This window comes from Falco naumanni, chromosome 1 (assembly GCF_017639655.2).
Source record: "Falco naumanni isolate bFalNau1 chromosome 1, bFalNau1.pat, whole genome shotgun sequence".
Taxonomy (NCBI): Eukaryota; Metazoa; Chordata; class Aves; order Falconiformes; family Falconidae; genus Falco; species Falco naumanni.
In genome coordinates, this window is record NC_054054.1 from 125,800,373 (window position 1) to 125,818,856 (window position 18,484).

Genomic DNA, 18,484 nt, shown 5'->3' on the forward strand with positions numbered 1-18,484 from the left:
CCACAGGCTGCCCTGCCTGGCTCGCCTGCTGCGGGCAAGGTGGGCAGTGCAGGTAGGGCAGTGTGGGCAGCGCAGGGTGGGCAGCGCGGGCAGCGCGGGCAGGGTGGGCAGCGCGGGCAGGACTGTCTCCGCCCCGGCCCCCGGAGCCGCCCCGCGCGGGGCGGGGCGCAGCCGGTGCGCTGGGTCCAGCGGCGGAGCCGCGCCGGGGACGGCGGGTGCGCGGAGCCGAGCGGAGCGGAGCGGAGCGGAGGGCGCTGCCGGCGCCTCCCGGTGCCCCCGGGCCGGGGCGGCGGCGGGAGCAGGTGAGCGGCGGGGCCGCGGCCGGGGCAGCACCGCTCCGGGGCCCGGCTGCGGCGGCGGGAGCGGGGCGGGATGGGCCGGGGGCTGCGCCCGCCCCGAGTTCATCGGCCACGGGAGCCGTCCGGGCTGGGGTCCCGGCCGGGGAGGAGGGGGCTGGCAGCCCGGCGGAGGGCGAGACGAGGGGAAAGGCTTTTCCCCAGCGCGGTGCTTCGGGCACCAGTCGTGCCCAGCGGGGACTCGCCGGCTGGATTTTGGGAATCACGAGGACTCCGGTGTCGCCAGCGCCAGGCGAGCTGTGGTGTGTCCAGGACACGCTGCTCGGCACCGCAAGGGCTGCGGAGGGGAGACGAGGGAGGTGGTTTGGGGAAAGCCCCTCTGGGAAGCATCTCTCTCCCACGGAGCTTGCCAGGCAGGATGGGCAAATCCTCCCCAGGAATCCCTTCATTTCTATTCATTCCGTGATTTCTAGAATCTTCTCCTCTATCCCCACAGCAAGGGAAGATGACATCTCCGCTGCTCTGAACCTGCAGCACCAAGGGACCAGCAGAGCCATGGAGCTGGAATACGAGCTGCCCAATGCCACCGCATTCTGGTTCTCCCCGGCTTCCCCCTTTGACAACTTCTCCGTGGAGGCACCCACCAACGGGTCACAGAATGCCACAGGCCAGCACTTTGACCTGACCAGCAATGCCATCCTCACCTTCATCTACTTCGTGGTTTGCATCATAGGGCTGTGTGGCAACACGCTGGTGATATATGTCATCCTTCGTTATGCCAAGATGAAGACCATCACCAATATCTACATCCTCAACCTGGCCATTGCAGATGAGCTGTTCATGCTCGGTCTGCCCTTCCTGGCCATGCAGGTCGCCCTGGTACACTGGCCCTTTGGCAAAGCCATCTGCAGAATTGTCATGACGGTGGATGGCATCAACCAGTTCACCAGTATCTTCTGCTTGACGGTTATGAGTGTTGACCGGTACCTGGCTGTCGTCCACCCCATTAAATCCGCCAAGTGGAGGCGGCCCAGGACAGCCAAAATGATCAACATGGCCGTTTGGGGTGTCTCCCTGGTGGTAATCATGCCCATCATGATTTATGCTGGAGTGCAGCATAATCACGGCAGGAGTAGCTGCACCATCATCTGGCCAGGAGAGTCAGGCGCCTGGTACACAGGCTTCATCATCTATGCCTTCATCCTGGGCTTCCTGGTGCCTCTCACTATTATCTGCCTTTGCTACCTGTTCATCATTATCAAAGTGAAGTCCTCAGGCATCCGCGTGGGTTCCTCCAAGAGGAAAAAATCTGAGAAGAAAGTTACCAGGATGGTCTCCATTGTGGTTGCCGTCTTCATCTTCTGCTGGCTCCCCTTCTACATCTTTAACGTCTCCTCGGTCTCCGTCCTGATCGTGCCCACACCCGTCCTCAAGGGCATGTTCGACTTTGTGGTGGTCCTCAGTTACGCCAACAGCTGCGCCAACCCCATCCTTTATGCCTTCTTGTCTGACAACTTCAAGAAGAGCTTTCAGAATGTCCTCTGCCTGGTGAAGGTCAGCGGCATGGATGAGGCGGACCGGAGCGACAGCAAGCAGGACAAATCCAGGCTCAATGAGACCACAGAAACCCAAAGGACCCTGCTCAATGGTGACCTGCAGACAAGCATCTGAGAGGGCAGCAGGGTTGTCCTTTGCTCTCCTCTCCCCACTTGCTCCCAGCTGCAGCAGGGTGGTGGCATGTATGGAGCCAGGGCAGGAGTGCCGGCTTAGGGGACGGCAGTGCACACACCGATGGGCGGCGGGGGTCCTCAGCTGGGCTCCTCCTGAGCTGCTGGCGGGTTGGCTTTCAAGTGCTGGGAAGGGTACGGTTCAAGAGGAGCTGCCTCGCCAGGGAGACAAAGACAACTCATAGCAACGCAGTGCATTTCAACACCAAAGTGCCACTGTGGGACACAGGTACTGCTGGGCGGCTCTGCTGGCTTCCCCAGCTCGGGGATGGTTGGCTTTGTGTGCTTTGCCCCAGAATGGGTGCTTGCACATGGACACACACGCACAGCAAGGTGACCTCGGGAGGAGCTGAGGCCACAGGTGTGTGCCAACACGTGTGCCGCCATGGAGATGCACCGGTTTATAGCAAAGAGCTGGTGGAAGCTCCCTGGAGGGTCCAAGTGTGCTCCCACAGTCACTTTCCCAGAGGAGACAAGGATATTTGGGGTTGCATTTTGCCCAGTTTATAAGTTACTCCATCACCTCCCCTGAAGCTTTCCTGCTGCTATTTGACTGCATCGTTTGCAATAGCTGTGCTGCCTGGAGGTGGCACGCCAGCACAGAGGTGGCTGCCCTGCAGGAAGCAGCTCTGCCACCCTGGCAGCCCCTCTGGTCCTGCCGCACTCCTACCCTGCCTCCTCCAGCCCTCATCTCCCGCTGCATGAGAGCCCCTTCCCTCCCACCGTGACGTCACCTGCCTGCAGGTTTTCTTGTTGGATGGAGGATTTCCCCCTTTCCTTCCCCAGTAGCTGCTGCCCCTCCTGCCACTCGTGTCTCCTCATGGCCAGTCCCACACTGTGCCAGCAGCAGAGATCGCTGCTCTCCCCGACAAGCTGCGTCTGGGTGGGCTGAGCAGCCACGGCACGATCGCCTGGCACCCGTCTCTGGTGGGAAATCCTTGGAAGCATTTAAGCAGCAGCAGCGCATGGGGTTTGGAGCACTGTGACATGGGCTGTGGCACATCCCGCTGCCAACAGCTCCTGCACCTGGGTGAGATCTGGGCTTGTCCTGTCCCGGCTATGGCTCCGAGGATCGCCGGGGCTGCTGGCCCCACGGCAGGGTGAGCAAGCATCGGCCGGACACCAGTGACGCCTGCCCTGCTCCTTCCAGGCAAGTCATGCTGGAAGAAGGGGTGATGGAGAGGATGGGGGACGGGAGGTGGGAGGTGCTGGGGACTTGGCCCCAACCCTTGTCTGAGCCAAGGGGACCAAGCAGAGCAGATCATAGTGCTTCCAGCACCAAGCCATGAGGCAGAGCAGGGCAGCACACATCCAGCCCCCCGGTTGCTCTTCTGCACCGCAGCACGGGAAAGGGGACGCACAGGACGCAGCCCACAGTGCGAGGGGTGGCAGGTCTGGCCCGGCATTCACTGCATTTAGCTGCTCAAGACTGTCCTGGGGACGGTCCACGTCCACCCTTCCAGCTCAGCACGTAAACCCGGGGCTTGGGAGCCCTGACCGCCTGCTCCTGCCCCAGCAAAGCCGCCCTCCTCCGCCAGCACAGCCAGAGCACAATGGAAAGCCCAGGGGACAGGGAGAAGTACCGTCTTCTTGCCGGAGCACCCAGAGCAGTTTCTGTGCCAGAGGCCAGACTCTGTTCACAGGCTCTTGCTCCAGAGCTGAGCCGTGGGAACACAGTAGTTTAGGTGGAGAAAACAGCTGGGTCCCGCTCACCCACCCCTTTCCCATCCCACCCGGGCATCCCCACACCAGCCCCACTGCCAGCAGACATGGAGCCTTCACCTCGTGCTACGAGCACTGCGGGAGGTGAGGATGAGCATTGTCCACAGGATGCCACCCACTTTGGGGTGCTGCCTTGCTCAGACACGTATTCCCAGTCAATGTTGCGAGAGCACCAGCTCTGGGAGAAGTTCTCCCATGGCTCTGCCCAGCCCCTTCAGCAGGTCCCTGCCTGGGCATCACACGTGGGGCTGTGCCACCCTAGCATCCCCCACCAGCCCCACAAAAGGGCTCAGTGCCAGGCTCAGCACCTGCTCCCCAGCACAGCTCTGTTGGACACCAGCTCCGGCATGGCAGCAGGGGCACTGGGGACACAGCGTAGGGCTCTACAGGCTTTGCAGAGCATTGTCAGCATTGATTTGCTTTTAACTGTTTACTGCTCCTCCGAGGAACATGTGTCTGCATTCAAGTGCTCGGAGGCACCGCGTGGGCTCAGCGCCGAGCGGGCACCTGCCTGTCCCCTCGCTGCCCGCGCCGGGCTGGGCAGACAGCTGCTCGCCAAGCGCATCCCCGCACCAGCTTCAGGGAGGGAAGTGAAGCTGAACCCGGGCTCCGGGCGCGCAGCTGCCCTGGTGATGCAGTGGGAATTAAGACACGAGCAGCGTGTCACACCACAGTGAAACCCTGGGGGGGGTGGCTGGGTGGGGTGCTGCTGGAGCCCCCTGTTAGGATAAGGCTTCCGTGTCATAGCTGCAGCGATGCGTCAGCTTTGGGTATTTCATATTTGGTGGGCGGTGAAGGCATGATTTGTGTGGCAAGCGTGGGAGGCGGTGGGGAGGGGGGGCTGTTGAGCCCCCTGCCCGTCATGGGAGCTGACGTTCACAGCCCCCAGCACTCACCTGCAGTGGGGCCAGACCCAGACCTGCCGGCAGCCACCTTCACCCCAGTCCCATCCACACAAGCCCTGCCACCAACACCCCGACTAATGGTGGGGGGAGATGCCAGCTCCTGGCTGCACACCCATGGGAGTCTCCAGCAGGAGCCCCCAGCCAAGAGCACCTTCTGTCTGTGCTGGTTTAAAGTTGAAAATGCAGCAAGCCTGGACTTTAAACTACGGCAAGCCCGGCTTTCTAGTGCTGGGAAGGGCCCATGACCAGCACTGCATGTGTCCAGGTCAGCTTTGTCCCGGCAAGGCCCCCAGCAGTGACACCCCTGCCAGCTCAGGGCTGTGCTAGGGGACTGTGATCTGCAATACCCTGCTCCACCCTTTGCACCCAGGGGCTCTCTTGGCTGGAGATAACAGGGCTGCAGGTGAGGAGCAAGGGGCACATGGGGCTGCCACCGACATCCCAAAGGCCACCAAGGTGGGATGCTGCAGGGCAGGAGCACAAGGCAGCTCCTGGGGGCTGCCAGGGCACCCCACAAGTGCCCTGCTACAGCTCACCCCGGGGGAACGGGCAGGAGAGCAAAACGTGCCACCTTGGTGGAGCGAGCAGGGGAGGGAGCCTCAGCCACAGCCCAACGCTCACAGTAAAACCAGCAAAATAAAACCTTCTGCTGGTTCGTTGCTGACTAATAAACAGCAGCACCATTGCTGCTGCAAGTCACAAAGTTTTGCTTCCCAGCCACTTGATTTTAGTGGAAACTTGACCTCCTATTGCATCTGTTCTGAAAAGCTTCACAGGGCTGCTGGCAGCGTAACGAGAAATCTCTCCTGGTTATTGGAGAGTGAATAGGCTGATCCTGCAAGTGCTGGAGTGGCTCTGCTGCCACTTTACACACAGGCTGTCCTCAGGCAGGCGAGATTAATTACAGCTCCTGCCTGCCTGGCTGGAGCAGCAGGGACAGATTTATCACAAATCGGAGGCGATGGGAAGCAGTGTCCCCCGTAGAGCTTCCCTGTACACCAGGAGCACAGACCTGGCCCTGTGCACCTCGGAGCAAGGCTGGGGCTGGTGGCTTTGCTGCAGAGTTGCATATGAGACGGCTCTGCCTCGGCTGGGGCTGTCTGTGGCACTGGGGCTGTCACCAGGGGTGTTTGCAGTGAGTCATTCTTGCACGACTGCCAGTCCCAGCACCTGCGTGGCTCCCCAGTGCCTGTGAGAAACCAGCTCCCCTTCCCCTCCCTGCCACTGGCTTCCCCCCAGTGCAGGTGAGGAACCCCAGCAAAGCTCCACAGCTTTCCCGAGCCCCTGTGGGACTGACCTGCGTGGAGGCATCCTTGCTGTCCCTGCTTCCTAAGCCCTTGGGGGCCAGGGCACAAAGCCTGGCGCTGTGGCTGGGCTGAGCATCGCCCTGGGCACCCTTCCAACTGTGCCCACCTCAGACCGAGACTGGCTCCTGGCACGGTGGTGGCTAGTGTCCCCTGGGTGCCCAATAGCCAAACCTCACTCTGATGGGCAGGGGGAGGCTGGGTTTGGACCTGGAGCCTCCCTGCTGCATCTCTACAGCTCTTCAGCACCAAAGCTGCCTTGAACTTCTTTAAAATAGTGATCTCCTAATGAGCCACACAACCACACTGTCATGTCTCTGGAGAGCTTCCTGACTTTCATCTCAATGGGAAGAGCCCTGTCTTTGTTGGAGACTCCACGGAGAAGTCCCTTCCCTCCCAGACCTGCGCAGATGCAGCCGGCCTCGCGGGCAGTCACGCAGCCTGCGGTCCCCAGCCAGCTCCGTGCCCTGCAACAAGAACTCCCAGGCCCCAGATCTGTGCTGCTGCATTAAAGCGGGGCTTGACTCACATCTCAGAGGGTTCTCTCAGCCATCACCATGAATGAGCCGATTTCAAACTGCTCTGGGAGAGGCTCCATCCCCTCTGCTGGGGCTGCACACCCCAAAAGCCCCCTCAAATCACCTGCAAGGCACGAGCAAAGGGCACAGCAGACCCCAAACTGGGATTCCTGCTACTAAGTCTGAAACAAGAGCTGCCACTTTCCAACCCAAGGACACCTCTGCCCTTCTCAGCCAGCCTCCGACCCCCAGCCTTGCACCCGTGTCTCCTGCCAGATTTCAGCTCGCTCCCTGCTTGCTCCAGGACCTGGACTGCAAAAAGCCAGGGCAGGAGGACAGCCAAGCCACAGCTGAGGTTTGGGGGAACCTGCCTCAAGCTGTGTCCTGACCAGGAGATAAGAGGCGCAGAGTCTGGGCACCCCAACCATCCCACCCCATGCTGTGCAGCCAGGAGAAGGGAAGGGGTGGGTGATTGTACATATATGTATATACTGCACATGCCAGCAAAGGGGTTTGTTATACTGCAGAGACACTTTTCAGCCCCCGTTTTGCTGTGGCTGCTGGAGCAGCCCCTGCACGCAGGAGCGAGTCAGACCTAGCACCTCAGGGGTCCCTTGTCTCCCCCTCCCTGTGTGCTGTGGGGCTGGTGGCACCATGCACGATCCAGGAGGGATCATTGAGGCTGCTCCCACATTGACAAGCAACTTCTTCTGCAGGGCAAGGGAAGGTGAGCTTTGGCTTCTACTAAATGCAAGAGCCCTTCCCTGTAGCAATCTGGGGGTCATCCCCTACAGCAGCACTGCACAGTGCTGCCCACCTCCTGTACATACGCTTCTGCATCTATAGCTGTGCTCTGTATAGTGTGCGTGGGTCTGCTGTACGACACATTGTGACTGAACACTCCAGAGAGTGTTTCTCTGCTTTAAGTCTTGCTTTCCTCCGTAGCAATTGTTTTTCAGTGTCAGTGTGGAACTAAGCCTTCCCATGGCGAAAGCTCCCCACTGCCATGGCCTGTGCTGTGGGGAGGGAGTTGTGGATGGGGTGGAATTAAAAGACTTTTCCTAGTTTCTGGCTCTGTGTGCGTGTGTCAGAGCTGGGTGGGAGCAGCAGGGTATAACCCAGGCTTGGACACCTTTCTGGGAGAAGAGACACCAACCCTGGAGTCCCACCCAGGGGCAACAAAGGAAGAACCAGTTCTTCCCCATATCCACCACGCCGTTGGTGAGCAATACACCAGGTTCTTCACCCACAGGGTGGTCTCCACTTTGGAGGGTCCATGCAGCAGGAGAGCTGCATTTGCCCAAAAAACCCACAAGATTGCTCCCTGGGCAGCACAAACGTGGGGCACTGAAGCACAGGCACGTCTGTGCCAGCGTCGGCCCCTCAACTAGATGGGTCACAGACGAAGCATGACCGCAAATAGCTCCTCAAGTACAAAGGGTCACAGAAATTCAATCTGAACTGCTGGATGGGAGAAGCTTCTCTTCCCAAGGTGACAACAGTGACAACACCTCCAGGCTTTGGTTTTGGTGAGATCAAGGGCATGTAAAGTGCTGGAGGAGTAATCTGCTGGAGAAACCAGCAGCAGGAGGGGACACGCAGGCACGCGTATTCGTGCTTAAAGAGGGGCATTACCAGAGAAACACCCTGATGTAAAGAAATAAGCTTAGCTATAAACTGAGAGTTTGGCTCTGACCAGCTGCACAGGCCAGCTTTGCCACGACGTTTCCATGCAAATAAACGCTTTCACTCTGAAACACCTACGATCCCCCCCCTCCCCCCAATTTGCAATGTAAACAGAGTTTTGTGGAATTTGAATATAACCATTACCAAGAAAAGCCCCAACAGCCTCTCCCCCAAAACCGTGCGCTCTGGTTACACCAGCATGTCCCGTGGAGCTGGATGCGCTCGTGCCCCTGGGGGTCTGCCTCGCGGGGGGCAGCAGCCGATAGCTGGGGCAGGATTTTCCTCTGGGAACAAGCATTTGTAGGAAAGGAATTACCACACTTACGGTGACACTGCATTGTATCTGGCTGAGTCAGCGTTAGGCGCTAAACGGGTAGCTGGTCTCCAGGGGAGTTTTTCTGGTCAGACGTATATATAAGTAGGTGCGCAAAGTGATGGCTCCGGGTTTCTGTCAGAAGGTATTAAGTCTTTACACGAAGGCTAATAACAGAAAAGGCTGCAACTGCCCAGGGAAGATTTTGCAAACAAAAAAAGCAGATCGGGCTGATTTCATCCTGCCTCCGCAGGCTGAAAATACAAGTGATGGAAAGCACAGGTATTGCAAGTCCGAACCACATAAAAAAAGAGGGAGATAAAACCCGACTATTCAGAGGGGCCTTTTTGTTTCCGGGGAGCATCCCAGCTGTGCCTCCCCCGACACAAAATCACTGGGGGCGATTTTGCCAAAGCTGAGCACGAAGAGCACTTTTTTTGTTGTTAAAAACACGTCAGATGGGGCTGGGGGCGTTTTGGGGGCTGTTGGAGGGGCCCTCAGCGCCGGGGGGCAGCTCACGGGCCTGGGGGGCCGGGGCCAGGGCCCCCAGGGCAGACCCGCCGCGGGGGGGCCCTGGGGGCTCACCGAGAGCTGAGGGGCCCGCTCGGCCCGCGGCAGCCAGGCCGCAACCGCCCCCCGCCGCCGGAGGGGCGTCCGGGAGGGGGGGGGGACACGCGTGTGTGGAGCGAGAGCGGCACCCGCAGGCCGCGAGGACCGGCCCGTTTCCCCGGGAAACGGGCGACAGCAATTAAATAAATAAAAATTAAATCGGCGTTTTCTCCGCCCCCGTCCCCCCCGGCCCGGCCGCGCCGCCATAGCAACGGCGCCCGGGCGCGGCCCTGCCCTGCACAAAGATGGCGGCGCCCCGCCCCGCCCCGCCCCGCCGCCAGCCCGGAAGCGCCGCCCCCTTCCCGTCTCCAAAATGGCGGCGGCCACATCGGCGCCGGCCGCGTCGCGGGCCGGGCCGGCCATGGCGGCGCGGGGCACGGAGGCCGACGCGCTGTTCGAGGCGCACACGGCGGCCGAGCTGCGGGCGGTGGAGCGGCGGCTGCGGGCCGGCATCGAGCAGAAGCGGGAGGAGCTGCGGCAGATGGTGGGCGAGCGCTACCGCGACCTTATCGAAGCGGCCGACACCATCGCCGAGATGCGCCTCAGCGCCGAGCGCCTGCTGGGCGCCGTGCGGGGCCTGCAGCGGGGCGGCGCGGCGCGGCCCGGCCCCGCGGCGCCGGTGAGGTGGGGGCGAGGAGCTGCGGCGGGGCGGGGGGCGGCCCCGGAGCCCCCCTCATCCCCTCCTCCCCTCCAGGCCCCGCCGCCGGCTCGGGAGAGCTTCTACCGGGCGGCGGCGCAGCTGAAGCTGCTGCTGGACGTGCCCGAGAGGGTGTGGGGGGCCGTGGAGGCCGGCCGGTACCTGCCCGCCGCCCGCCTGCACCTGCTGGGCGCCCACCTCCGCCGCCAGCTGCAGCTCGACGCGCCCCGGGCCCGCGGCAGCCCGGTGCTGTCCCGCTTCCCCATCCTGCTGCGGCAGGTGGCCACGGCCGGCCACCTCAGGTGGGCCGCTGGCGGCTGCTCGGCGGCCGCGGGGGGGTTGTAGGAGGAGGGCGGCGGGAGAGCCGAGCGGGTTGCCCGGAGAAGCTGTGGATGTGCCTCGGTCAGGCCGGGTGGGGCCCGGAGCAAGCGGGGCTGGTGGGAGGGGGCTGGGCTGGGGGGCTGGGCTGGGCGGGCTTTGAAGGGCCCGTCTGACCCAAACTGCTCTGTGAGGCTGTGGCCCCCGACCCTGTGGCTACCCGGGGCTCTCGCTGCCAGCCACCCTGCCCTGTGCCAGCCCTGGGGCAGGGGCACCTCACCCGGCCCCGTAACACCCAGGGAGTCCCCACTGCTGTCAGGGAAGTGACACCCGTGCTTGGGGGGGTAGCACGTAACCACACCGAGACCAGTGACTGCCTCGTTCCCTTGCCAGAACCACCATCCTGCAGGAGAGCAAGTCCCTGCTGAAGAACCAGACCGTGTCGGACCAGGCGGTGGCAGAAGCCCTGTGTGCCATCATGCTTCTGGAGGACAGCTCTCCGCGCCAGGCCCTTGCCGACTTCCTTCTGGCCAGGAAGCTGGCCATCCAGCAGCTTCTCAACCAGCCGCACCACGGTCAGTACGACCGGGCTGCCTCCCCTTTAAAGTTGGGGTAATCACCTTCACTTCATCTCCATCTTGCCCCACAGAAAAGCAGGTGGGTTAGTCCCATAAAGCTCATGATGGTGGGGACACGGCCACATCACGCTGCTGCAGTGGTGTGGCTGACACCGCTGGCAGTGTTTTGACCCAGTGGCAAAATACCACAAAAATTAACAAGCTGAGGGTCTTAAGCCAAGCCCATCTGTAACGGGGAAGCGGGTGGTGCACAGGGCCAAGCCCTTTGCGCTCCAGTCCTTCCCCGAAAGGTTTCACTAGAACCACAGGCCTTGAATCACAGGGCTGCTCGCACTGAAGGGGCTGCCTTGGCTGAAAGATGTTTCTCTGCAGGTGCAGGTATAAAAGCTCAGGTGTGTTCGCTGATGGAGCTGCTAACAACTACCCTGTACCAGGCTCATGCTCTCTTCTACACCCTGCCTGAAGGGATGCTGCCAGATCCAGCCCTGCCCTGTGGCTTGCTCTTCTCGACCCTGGAGAGCACCACAGGCCAGCACCCAGCAGGTGAGCACCCAGGGAACTCTGCATTAGGCCTCTGCCTGCCCAGGTGTGCAGGCAGGGGGTTACGCCATGCTGGGCTGAACCCCTGACCGTGTGCTTTCAGAAAGAGGTGGGGTTCTGGAGGAGGAGGTGAAGCTGAGCAGCTGGTTCAGGTACCTCCCCAACTCTGTGGTGGAGTTCCAGCCAGCCCTGCGGACCTTGGCACACCCCATCAGCCAGGACTATCTCAGAGACACGCTGCAGAAGTGGATTGCCATGTGAGTGTGACAGCGTGCCCCTTTGCAGAGCTCTCCCAGACACCCCACGGCCTTTCTGCTGAGGCAGCAGCACAGAAGAAACCCAGGCTTACTTAATTCCTCGCTCACTCCAGCCTGGCTGTGCTGCCTTCTGGCTTCCTGCCCAGCATCCCCTCTCCCCAGCAGTTAAACAGCCAGAGGCAGCATACCACCACCCTAACAGCCAGGCTGTAACCCTCTGACAACAGACCCCCTAGGCTGCACAAAGATGTTTGTCTAGAGCCGCTTTACCCTGCCATAACTGCCAGCAAACAAGCACAGAGTGAATGAGAAGATAATCCCTTACCTGGCTCATTTGGGTCTTGATCCAGCACATCCTTTCCCCTTGCAGCCCTTCCCTGGACTGTGTAGGGGCAGCCAGATGCCCTTTATTGGAGTTGCCAGCTCTGCCCCATCCCACCTGTGGATGGGGACGACCCTGCCCACCCCTCAACAGCCTTGTCAGTTGTGTCATTACCTGATGGAGCCGGCTGGTCCCTGCTGTCAGCTGCAGCCCCCGATGTCGTGCTTCCTGGCCCTAGGCTATTTCCCCAGCAACCTTTCCCACAGCCCCCACCTGCCTTCCCTGCCTGCCAGCTTTCCTGGGGCACCATGCTCCCAGCTTCGACACCTGCCACAGCTCAGGGTTCCTGCCAGTGGGCGTGTGGCTTTCCTGTGGGGTCCCATGGTGCAGCTGCCTTGCCAAAAGGCAGAGGTACCCTCAACTCCACAGGTGGTTCTGCAGGCAGAGCCTCCTACAGACAGATTAAGAATTCCCCCACCTTGATGTAGCCGATGTTCTCTCCTGCCTTCCCCGGGGCTGCGTCTGAGCAAATCAGACTGAAGTGAGACGTTGCCTTCAGGTGCAGCGATGACGTCAGGGCCGGGGTCAGCAACCTGCTCGTCTATGTGAAGAGCATGAAGGGCCTCGCTGGGATTCGCGATGCAGTGTGGGAGCTGCTCACGAGCGAGTCCATCAGCCAGAACTGGGAGGCAGTGTGCCGTCGCCTTTTGGACGAGCCTGCGTCCTTCTGGGAGGACCTGCTGCAGAAGCTGTTCCTGGACAGGCTAGAGGTGGGCACTGTGCTGCGGCAGTTCATGGGGAGCCTTACTCTGTGCCCCCTCTCGTCTCAAACGGTCCACTGGTGTCTCTTAGCAGCACTAAGTGTGCATTTTAAGTGCTAGGTGGCAGGAGGCATGAGTAAAAGGTGCTTTTTTTAATTCTTTCCTCCTGATTCTGTTCCAGACCCTGACCAAAGAAGGGTTTGACTCCATCTCGAGCAGCTCCAAACAGCTGCTCACCTTAGCCTTGCAGGAACTTGATGTCAAATCCAGCACCTCTGCCCTGAGCAAGCACATCCAGTTTGAACACAATGTGGCCCTGTTCCTGTGGTCGGAGAGCTCCAGCGACCTGCCTTCTGATGCTGCATGGGTCAACGTGGCAAACCGCGGCCAGTTTGTCAAGAGTGGCCTGTCCATGAAGGCCCAGGCACTCACGCCATGTGTGCAGAGCTTCTGCTCGGCTCTGGACTCAAAGCTGAAGGCCAGGTTGGATGACCTCCTGTCCTACCTTCCCACGGACTCCTCAGCTGCCAAGGAGGCTGCTCCCACAGTGCAGCCACACTCTGCCTTTGACCGCTACGCTGATGCTGGCACGGTGGAGGGGCTGCTCCGTGACCACTGCATCACCTGCATCCATCAGATACTGGGCTGCGTGCGTGAAGAGCTGCAGAGTGCTCAGAGCCTGCTGGGGGGGCAGGCAGGTGCTCCCAGCGATGCCAGACTCAATGCTGTCCTCTTCATGGCGAGACTCTGCCAGTCCCTGACGGAGCTCTGCCCTCATCTGAAGCAGTGTATCCTGGGCCAGTCGGGCAGCACAGACGTGGCGCTGAAGGAAACGCGCTCCACCAAGAAGCTGGGGAAGGGGAAAGCCCAAGAAGTGACCCCTGTGCAGGCCAAGTGGCAGGGGGTGAAGGCAGAGCTCCTGCAGCAGAGCCTTTTTGCTTACCAGATCTGGAGCTCAGCTGTCACCAAAGTAAGGAGCTGTTTCTCATCACAGCTGCTTCCTGCATAGGTTTCACTCAGCTCCTTGTGGTCAGTGCTGCTGCTCCTCAGCTGGCTGCTGAGAGCTCGCCTTGCTGCTGCTCAGTCAGCCCGCAGGGAGAGGAGGTGGCACCTAGTGGAATGGTCTCCATCAGGTTCACTCTGGGAGGTGTGGGGGGGGATGCAGGTCAGCCTGGAGGATGCAGGTCAGCCTTCCCGCAGGCAGGAGCAGGCTGCCCGGCCCTCGGAGTCCTGTTAGAGCTGTCAGTCCTGTGACTGGGTGCTTTTGTGTTTTGTGCTCTAGGGTCTGGTTCAGTGCTTTACCCACACGTTGCTGCTAGGCACAGCTGGCTCTGTCTTGGCCACAGCCACCAACTGGGATGAAATTGAAATTCAGGAGGAGACTGAGTCTGGAAACAGCGTAACGTCAAAGATCCGGCTGCCTGTGCAGGTACAGGAAATATCCGCTCGGTAAACACACAGTTGGGAGGAGAAAAGTGCAGGTTCCCAAACCCACCGCTTTTGTCAAATGGTGCTGACCTGCTGTGGAGTTCGCTTGGTGTTACAAGCAGAGGGTAAACACTCCCTGGTGTTCTCATTTGCTGTTTGAGATACTCACCTCCTAAGGACAGAGGTCACAGGAAGGAAATAGATAGTTGCTGTTGTATATTCAAATGAATGCGATTGGCCCAGATCTTGTAAAACTGAGCCAAAGAAGGATTTAGGCCTGGCTTATACACAGAGGTTCCCAGGAGAGAGATTTCATGGAAACTGGATGCACTGAAGGACAGGGCTGCAACAGTGGGACTGTGCAAAATCTAAGAGAACTCTGAGGGCTGCAGCCTTCCATTGGCGGGGTGGTGGTGCGGGAATGGTGCTCAGAGGGACAAAGCAGGTGGTGATTGTGTGGAGGGAGAGGAGGGCTGGGGCAGGAGTTCTGTGCTTGCACAGTATGGGAGGGGCTGGACAGGTTAATAGTCCTTTGTAGTCGACCTTGTAAGCTGAATTTTGTTGATTCCTAAGGAAAAAGCAGACAGATGAGAGCTTAGGATATCTGGGAGGCCCAGGAGAAGGGCAAGGGAGTAAATAATGAGCCCAGGTAGTGGGTGGTCAGAGCAGGGTCAGTGTTGACAAAACAGGAGCAACAAGTATTTCTGTTCTGACTGCACTCAGGTGAAAATGTCTAGTAAAAGTACTTCTGGAACTCTGAGGACTGCTATAGCCAAAAGCCTGGTGTGTCAGTAGATAGAAACCCAGGAGATAGTTGAGCCATGCTATAGGAGCAGGTAGGTCTCAGCAACAGAGCTTTGTGGTTGCTGAGGAAGTAGGAAGCTCATGTCCCGAGAACTGAAGCAATGTTGTGCCGCTGATAAAGCTAACAGAGCTTACAGACCATGTGACAGTAACACTGCTTTCAACAGCCATCCTGGTACGTCCAATGCCTCCTCTTCAACCTGTGCCAAGAGGTGAACCGGGTTGGTGGTCACACACTTCCAAAAGTCACCTTGCAGGAGTTGCTGAGGACCTGCATGGCAGAAGTGCTTGCTGCCTATGAAAAGCTTATGGAAGAGAAGCAGGAGAAGGTATGTGAGTAGAAGCCCTTCCTGCAGCTGGCGTGGGACAGGAGGGTCGCTGGGCACGTGGTGATGCACCACGCTCCTGTCCCTGGGAACAGAAAACATCTGCCTGTGAAGGCTGGAAAGGGCAAGTACGTTCTTCCCCTGCTTCCCCAAAAATGAGGTCAAAAGGGATCAGAGGCCAGGTTGCATGCTCAGAACGGTTCAGTTAGCTTGGTGGTTTCTTGGTGGTGGTGTTTTTCAAACGTTTCCTCTGAAGCAGTCCTTTGGCAGTCTTCTCTGTGTGAGCGAAGAGCCCTGAGTTCCTGACTGTCCTATCTGCAGAAAGCAGGCACCTTCCCTGTGACGCAGAACAGAGCTCTGCAGTTACTCTATGATCTGCGGTACCTGAGTATCATCTTGATGGCAAAGAGCGAGGAAGCAAAAACCAGCAGGATCAAGCATGACTCCAGGTGTGGTCGGATACCAGCAGTAGTTTGCGGGGCCCTAGAACAGTTCATACCTGACCAGCCGTCAGGAGGACGCCTGTGAGAGTGGTGCCTTTGTGCCCCACAGGAGAAGGGCAGTGCAGGCTCTGAGCTCTGGCATCTTCACTGATACTAATCATAATATAGAAGAAGGGGTGGGATTCTCCAAGAGCTTGGAAACAGTGGGCTGGTCCCCCCTTGCTTGCATGCACAGCGTGCCTGTAGGGCAGTAGGGATACTGTCAGAGTATACCTGTGGAGAGCAGTTAAGCTTCCATCCACGAGTTAAAACCTTGTGTATGCTCCAGTCTTGAGAACTGAGGCATCTCTCTCTGAGGCATACCACAGGGAGAAGGTTCCTCTGCAACAGTAGATGTTGTAGGTTGTATAATATCTGGAAACCCTTCAGGTAGCTGCTGTTCTGCCGAGTAATTCCTGTTTTGATCAGTCACCTCTTGAGGGCAAGTCCCTCACTGTTAGAGGGACCAGTGAAACCACCCTGTTGGCATCAGCAGCTGTGGCTCGGCTGGAACCCCTGACAGGCCTCCTCTGCTCTGCTTGTAGGATTGAGAAGGTGACCGACTTTCTGGAGGGACACATAGATCCATTTGACTTGGACGTTTTCACTCCACACTTTAACAGCAACCTTAACCGCCTGGTTCAGCGAACCTCTGTAAGTTTAAGGAAAAGGAAGTGATGGATCAGGAAGCAGAGCTGCAAAACACGTTTTGAAGGGCAGCTGGGGGATGGCTTTACACACTGCTTAATGCCTAAAGATAACCACTGGCTTACACAGAAACAGGAAGAGTATTTAATGCCAGCTTAAGATAAGAGGAGCTTGCTGAGCTGGCTGCATAGCAAATAATCGTGCATGGAGTTGGCTGAACTTAGTATCTAACAGGATTCACCGGAGCCTGTGAAATGCTAATTGAGTTAAGTAGTGCTGAAACAGGCCTAGAACTCAACTATGGTAATAACAAATAATGATAATTAAATGCAAGAGTGAGTTAGAGGGGGGAAGGGAGATCCTTTGTGTTCAAACTTAAAATCGGTAACAAGTGGTGTGCCCATAGACTTGCCAGCAGCATATGGTGTGGTCAGCTCTGCAGTTGCCCCCAAATACAGGCAGCTCCTTTGTGCCTTCTAGGTTCTCTTCGGCTTGCTGACCGGGACAGAGAACCAGTACACAAGCAGGAGCGGCGCTCTGAGCTCCCAGGAGCTCCACAACATCTTGCCGTTAGCATCCAGCCAGATCAGGTAAGGTGCTCTCCTCTTCTGCATGTTCTCATGTCTCTTTGGGAAGCACGCCTAAAATTGCTGCTTCCCTGTGACCGGCCACGTTTCTTTCCTCTGTATCTTAAGATTTGGACTTCTGCCGCTGAGTATGTCGAGCTCACGAAAGAGCAAGTCTGCTACCAGGAGCACAGAAAGAGTTCAGGTTGGTAACACTGTACCACCTTTTGTCAGTATTTGTTCTCCCACCAACACTGGAGCTCAAGGGGAAAGAAGAAAATAGCCAAACAGTTAATATTTAACCTGATTTTTATTTTCGGTAAAATGAGAGAACTATTACGGCAACACAGCTTGAGATGGTTTGGATTTCCCCTTGACCCTCAAACCCCCCCCCCCGATGGCCCCTGTTTTTTGGGGGCCCACTGCTCTGTGGTAAAACATAGGCAATAACCACCATGAAAATGCAGTGAAGACTTATACAGATGAGGCATTTTGAGGTCAATGCATAGAAGACAATTCATGTAAAGATGATGGCTGCAAGAAACATTGAAGGATGCTAGCTAATTATTTGAACTCCTTTCCAGTGTGATGCTGACCTTTAACTCCTGATGAAGCCTGGCTTGGGTATTGACGCCTGTGTGAACAGAGTGGCTCGCTTCTTTCGCAAAGGCTCTGTGTTGTCCTGCTTCTATCAGTAGACAACAATTATGCTGTTATGTTTCCCTCAGTTTAAAATATCTGCTTAGAGGGGAGTTCTCTATGCTGAGGATTGAGAGAGCCAAGGAATACCTCATTGCTAAGGAAGCAGTATTTAGTAACCAGTTTCCTTTTAGCTGTTAAGCTAATAACTCATCTGTGGCGATGTCTTTTCAACGGGGACAGAGGAGTAAAGGTCTGGTTTTATCACAGCCAAGTGTTGAGATGTTGATGTTTACTCTGCAACTCCTGTTCTCCATTATTCAGACACATTAAGGACCATGTTGACATAAGGGTTGTTTAAAAGCCCAAAGCTTCTTCATATTAAAGGTATTCCTTACCTCTTACGCCTCAGCTGTAGTAGAGCATAGAAGTGTGTGGTGATGTGTGGCTTGTTCCTACCACTCTCCTCACTTGCTCTGGTGGCAGGTGTGTTCTGCACTAGCTGTGCTTCTCAGTCCCCAAGAGACACTTGCTCCTTTTTTGCTAAAACAGTTCTAGAAAGGTTAAAGTCCATAGTTACTAAAGAACAGCTCTTTGCAAGGGCTACAGCTGTACTTCTACCATGCTGCTACCCCCTTGCTCAGAGAGCAACAGCCCCGTCCCTGCAATTCAGAATCATTTTTTTTTGAGGACTGAATGACATCTGTAAAGTTACCTGTTGCTAACGGCAAGGTGCTGTGCTTCTGCTACTCGGACTGCCTCTGTCTGTCACTAACCAGGAGTGACACTGCTTAGGTTGTGGTTCAGGTTGCCTGGGAAGAGCTGTTCTGCTGTAGTCTACACCACCTTGCAGCTACTATAGATGAGGGGGTATGGAGAATGTCAAGGGTATGCTGTAATAGTTACTGATGCATTTGTTTTTAAAAACTAACAGGTTCCACCTCCTGCTCTCACACAAGCAGAAGATGAAGTATCACGCCCTGGCTCTTTATTCAGGCAGCTTGTAACAGAGGAGGAAGACACAGCTGCACCTTCTCTTTTCAAGCTGGGATGGCTTTCTGGTATGACCAAGTGATGCAATAAAAATAAAAAAAGTGT

General features: G+C 57.6%; 2 protein-coding genes across 5 annotated transcripts; both read left to right on the forward strand.

The window, feature by feature from the left end:
- Nucleotides 1–225: 225 nt before the first annotated feature.
- Nucleotides 226–7,519, forward strand: SSTR2 (somatostatin receptor 2). Its single transcript, XM_040582081.1, has 2 exons — nucleotides 226–302; nucleotides 793–7,519. The coding sequence occupies exon 2, from the start codon at nucleotides 852–854 to the stop codon at nucleotides 1,965–1,967; it is 1,116 nt and encodes a 371-aa protein (XP_040438015.1). The 5' UTR covers nucleotides 226–302; nucleotides 793–851; the 3' UTR covers nucleotides 1,968–7,519.
- Nucleotides 7,520–9,382: 1,863 nt separating this feature from the next.
- COG1 (component of oligomeric golgi complex 1) lies at nucleotides 9,383–18,483 on the forward strand. 4 transcript variants are annotated; one of them, XM_040582086.1, is made up of 14 exons: nucleotides 9,383–10,019; nucleotides 10,429–10,610; nucleotides 10,986–11,156; nucleotides 11,257–11,410; nucleotides 12,292–12,502; nucleotides 12,675–13,463; nucleotides 13,776–13,922; nucleotides 14,893–15,054; nucleotides 15,373–15,500; nucleotides 16,079–16,187; nucleotides 16,662–16,771; nucleotides 16,877–16,952; nucleotides 17,332–17,371; nucleotides 18,321–18,483. In XM_040582086.1, exons 1-13 carry the CDS (start codon nucleotides 9,394–9,396, stop codon nucleotides 17,347–17,349), a joined length of 2,883 nt encoding a protein of 960 aa, XP_040438020.1. In that variant the 5' UTR covers nucleotides 9,383–9,393; the 3' UTR covers nucleotides 17,350–17,371; nucleotides 18,321–18,483. The 4 variants fall into 4 exon arrangements, with proteins under 4 accessions (XP_040438020.1, XP_040438017.1, XP_040438019.1 ...); XM_040582083.1 differs by lacking the exon at nucleotides 17,332–17,371 and having other exon boundaries at nucleotides 9,383–9,699; nucleotides 9,775–10,019; XM_040582085.1 differs by having other exon boundaries at nucleotides 17,332–18,483.
- The last annotated feature ends 1 nt before the right edge of the window (nucleotide 18,484 follows it).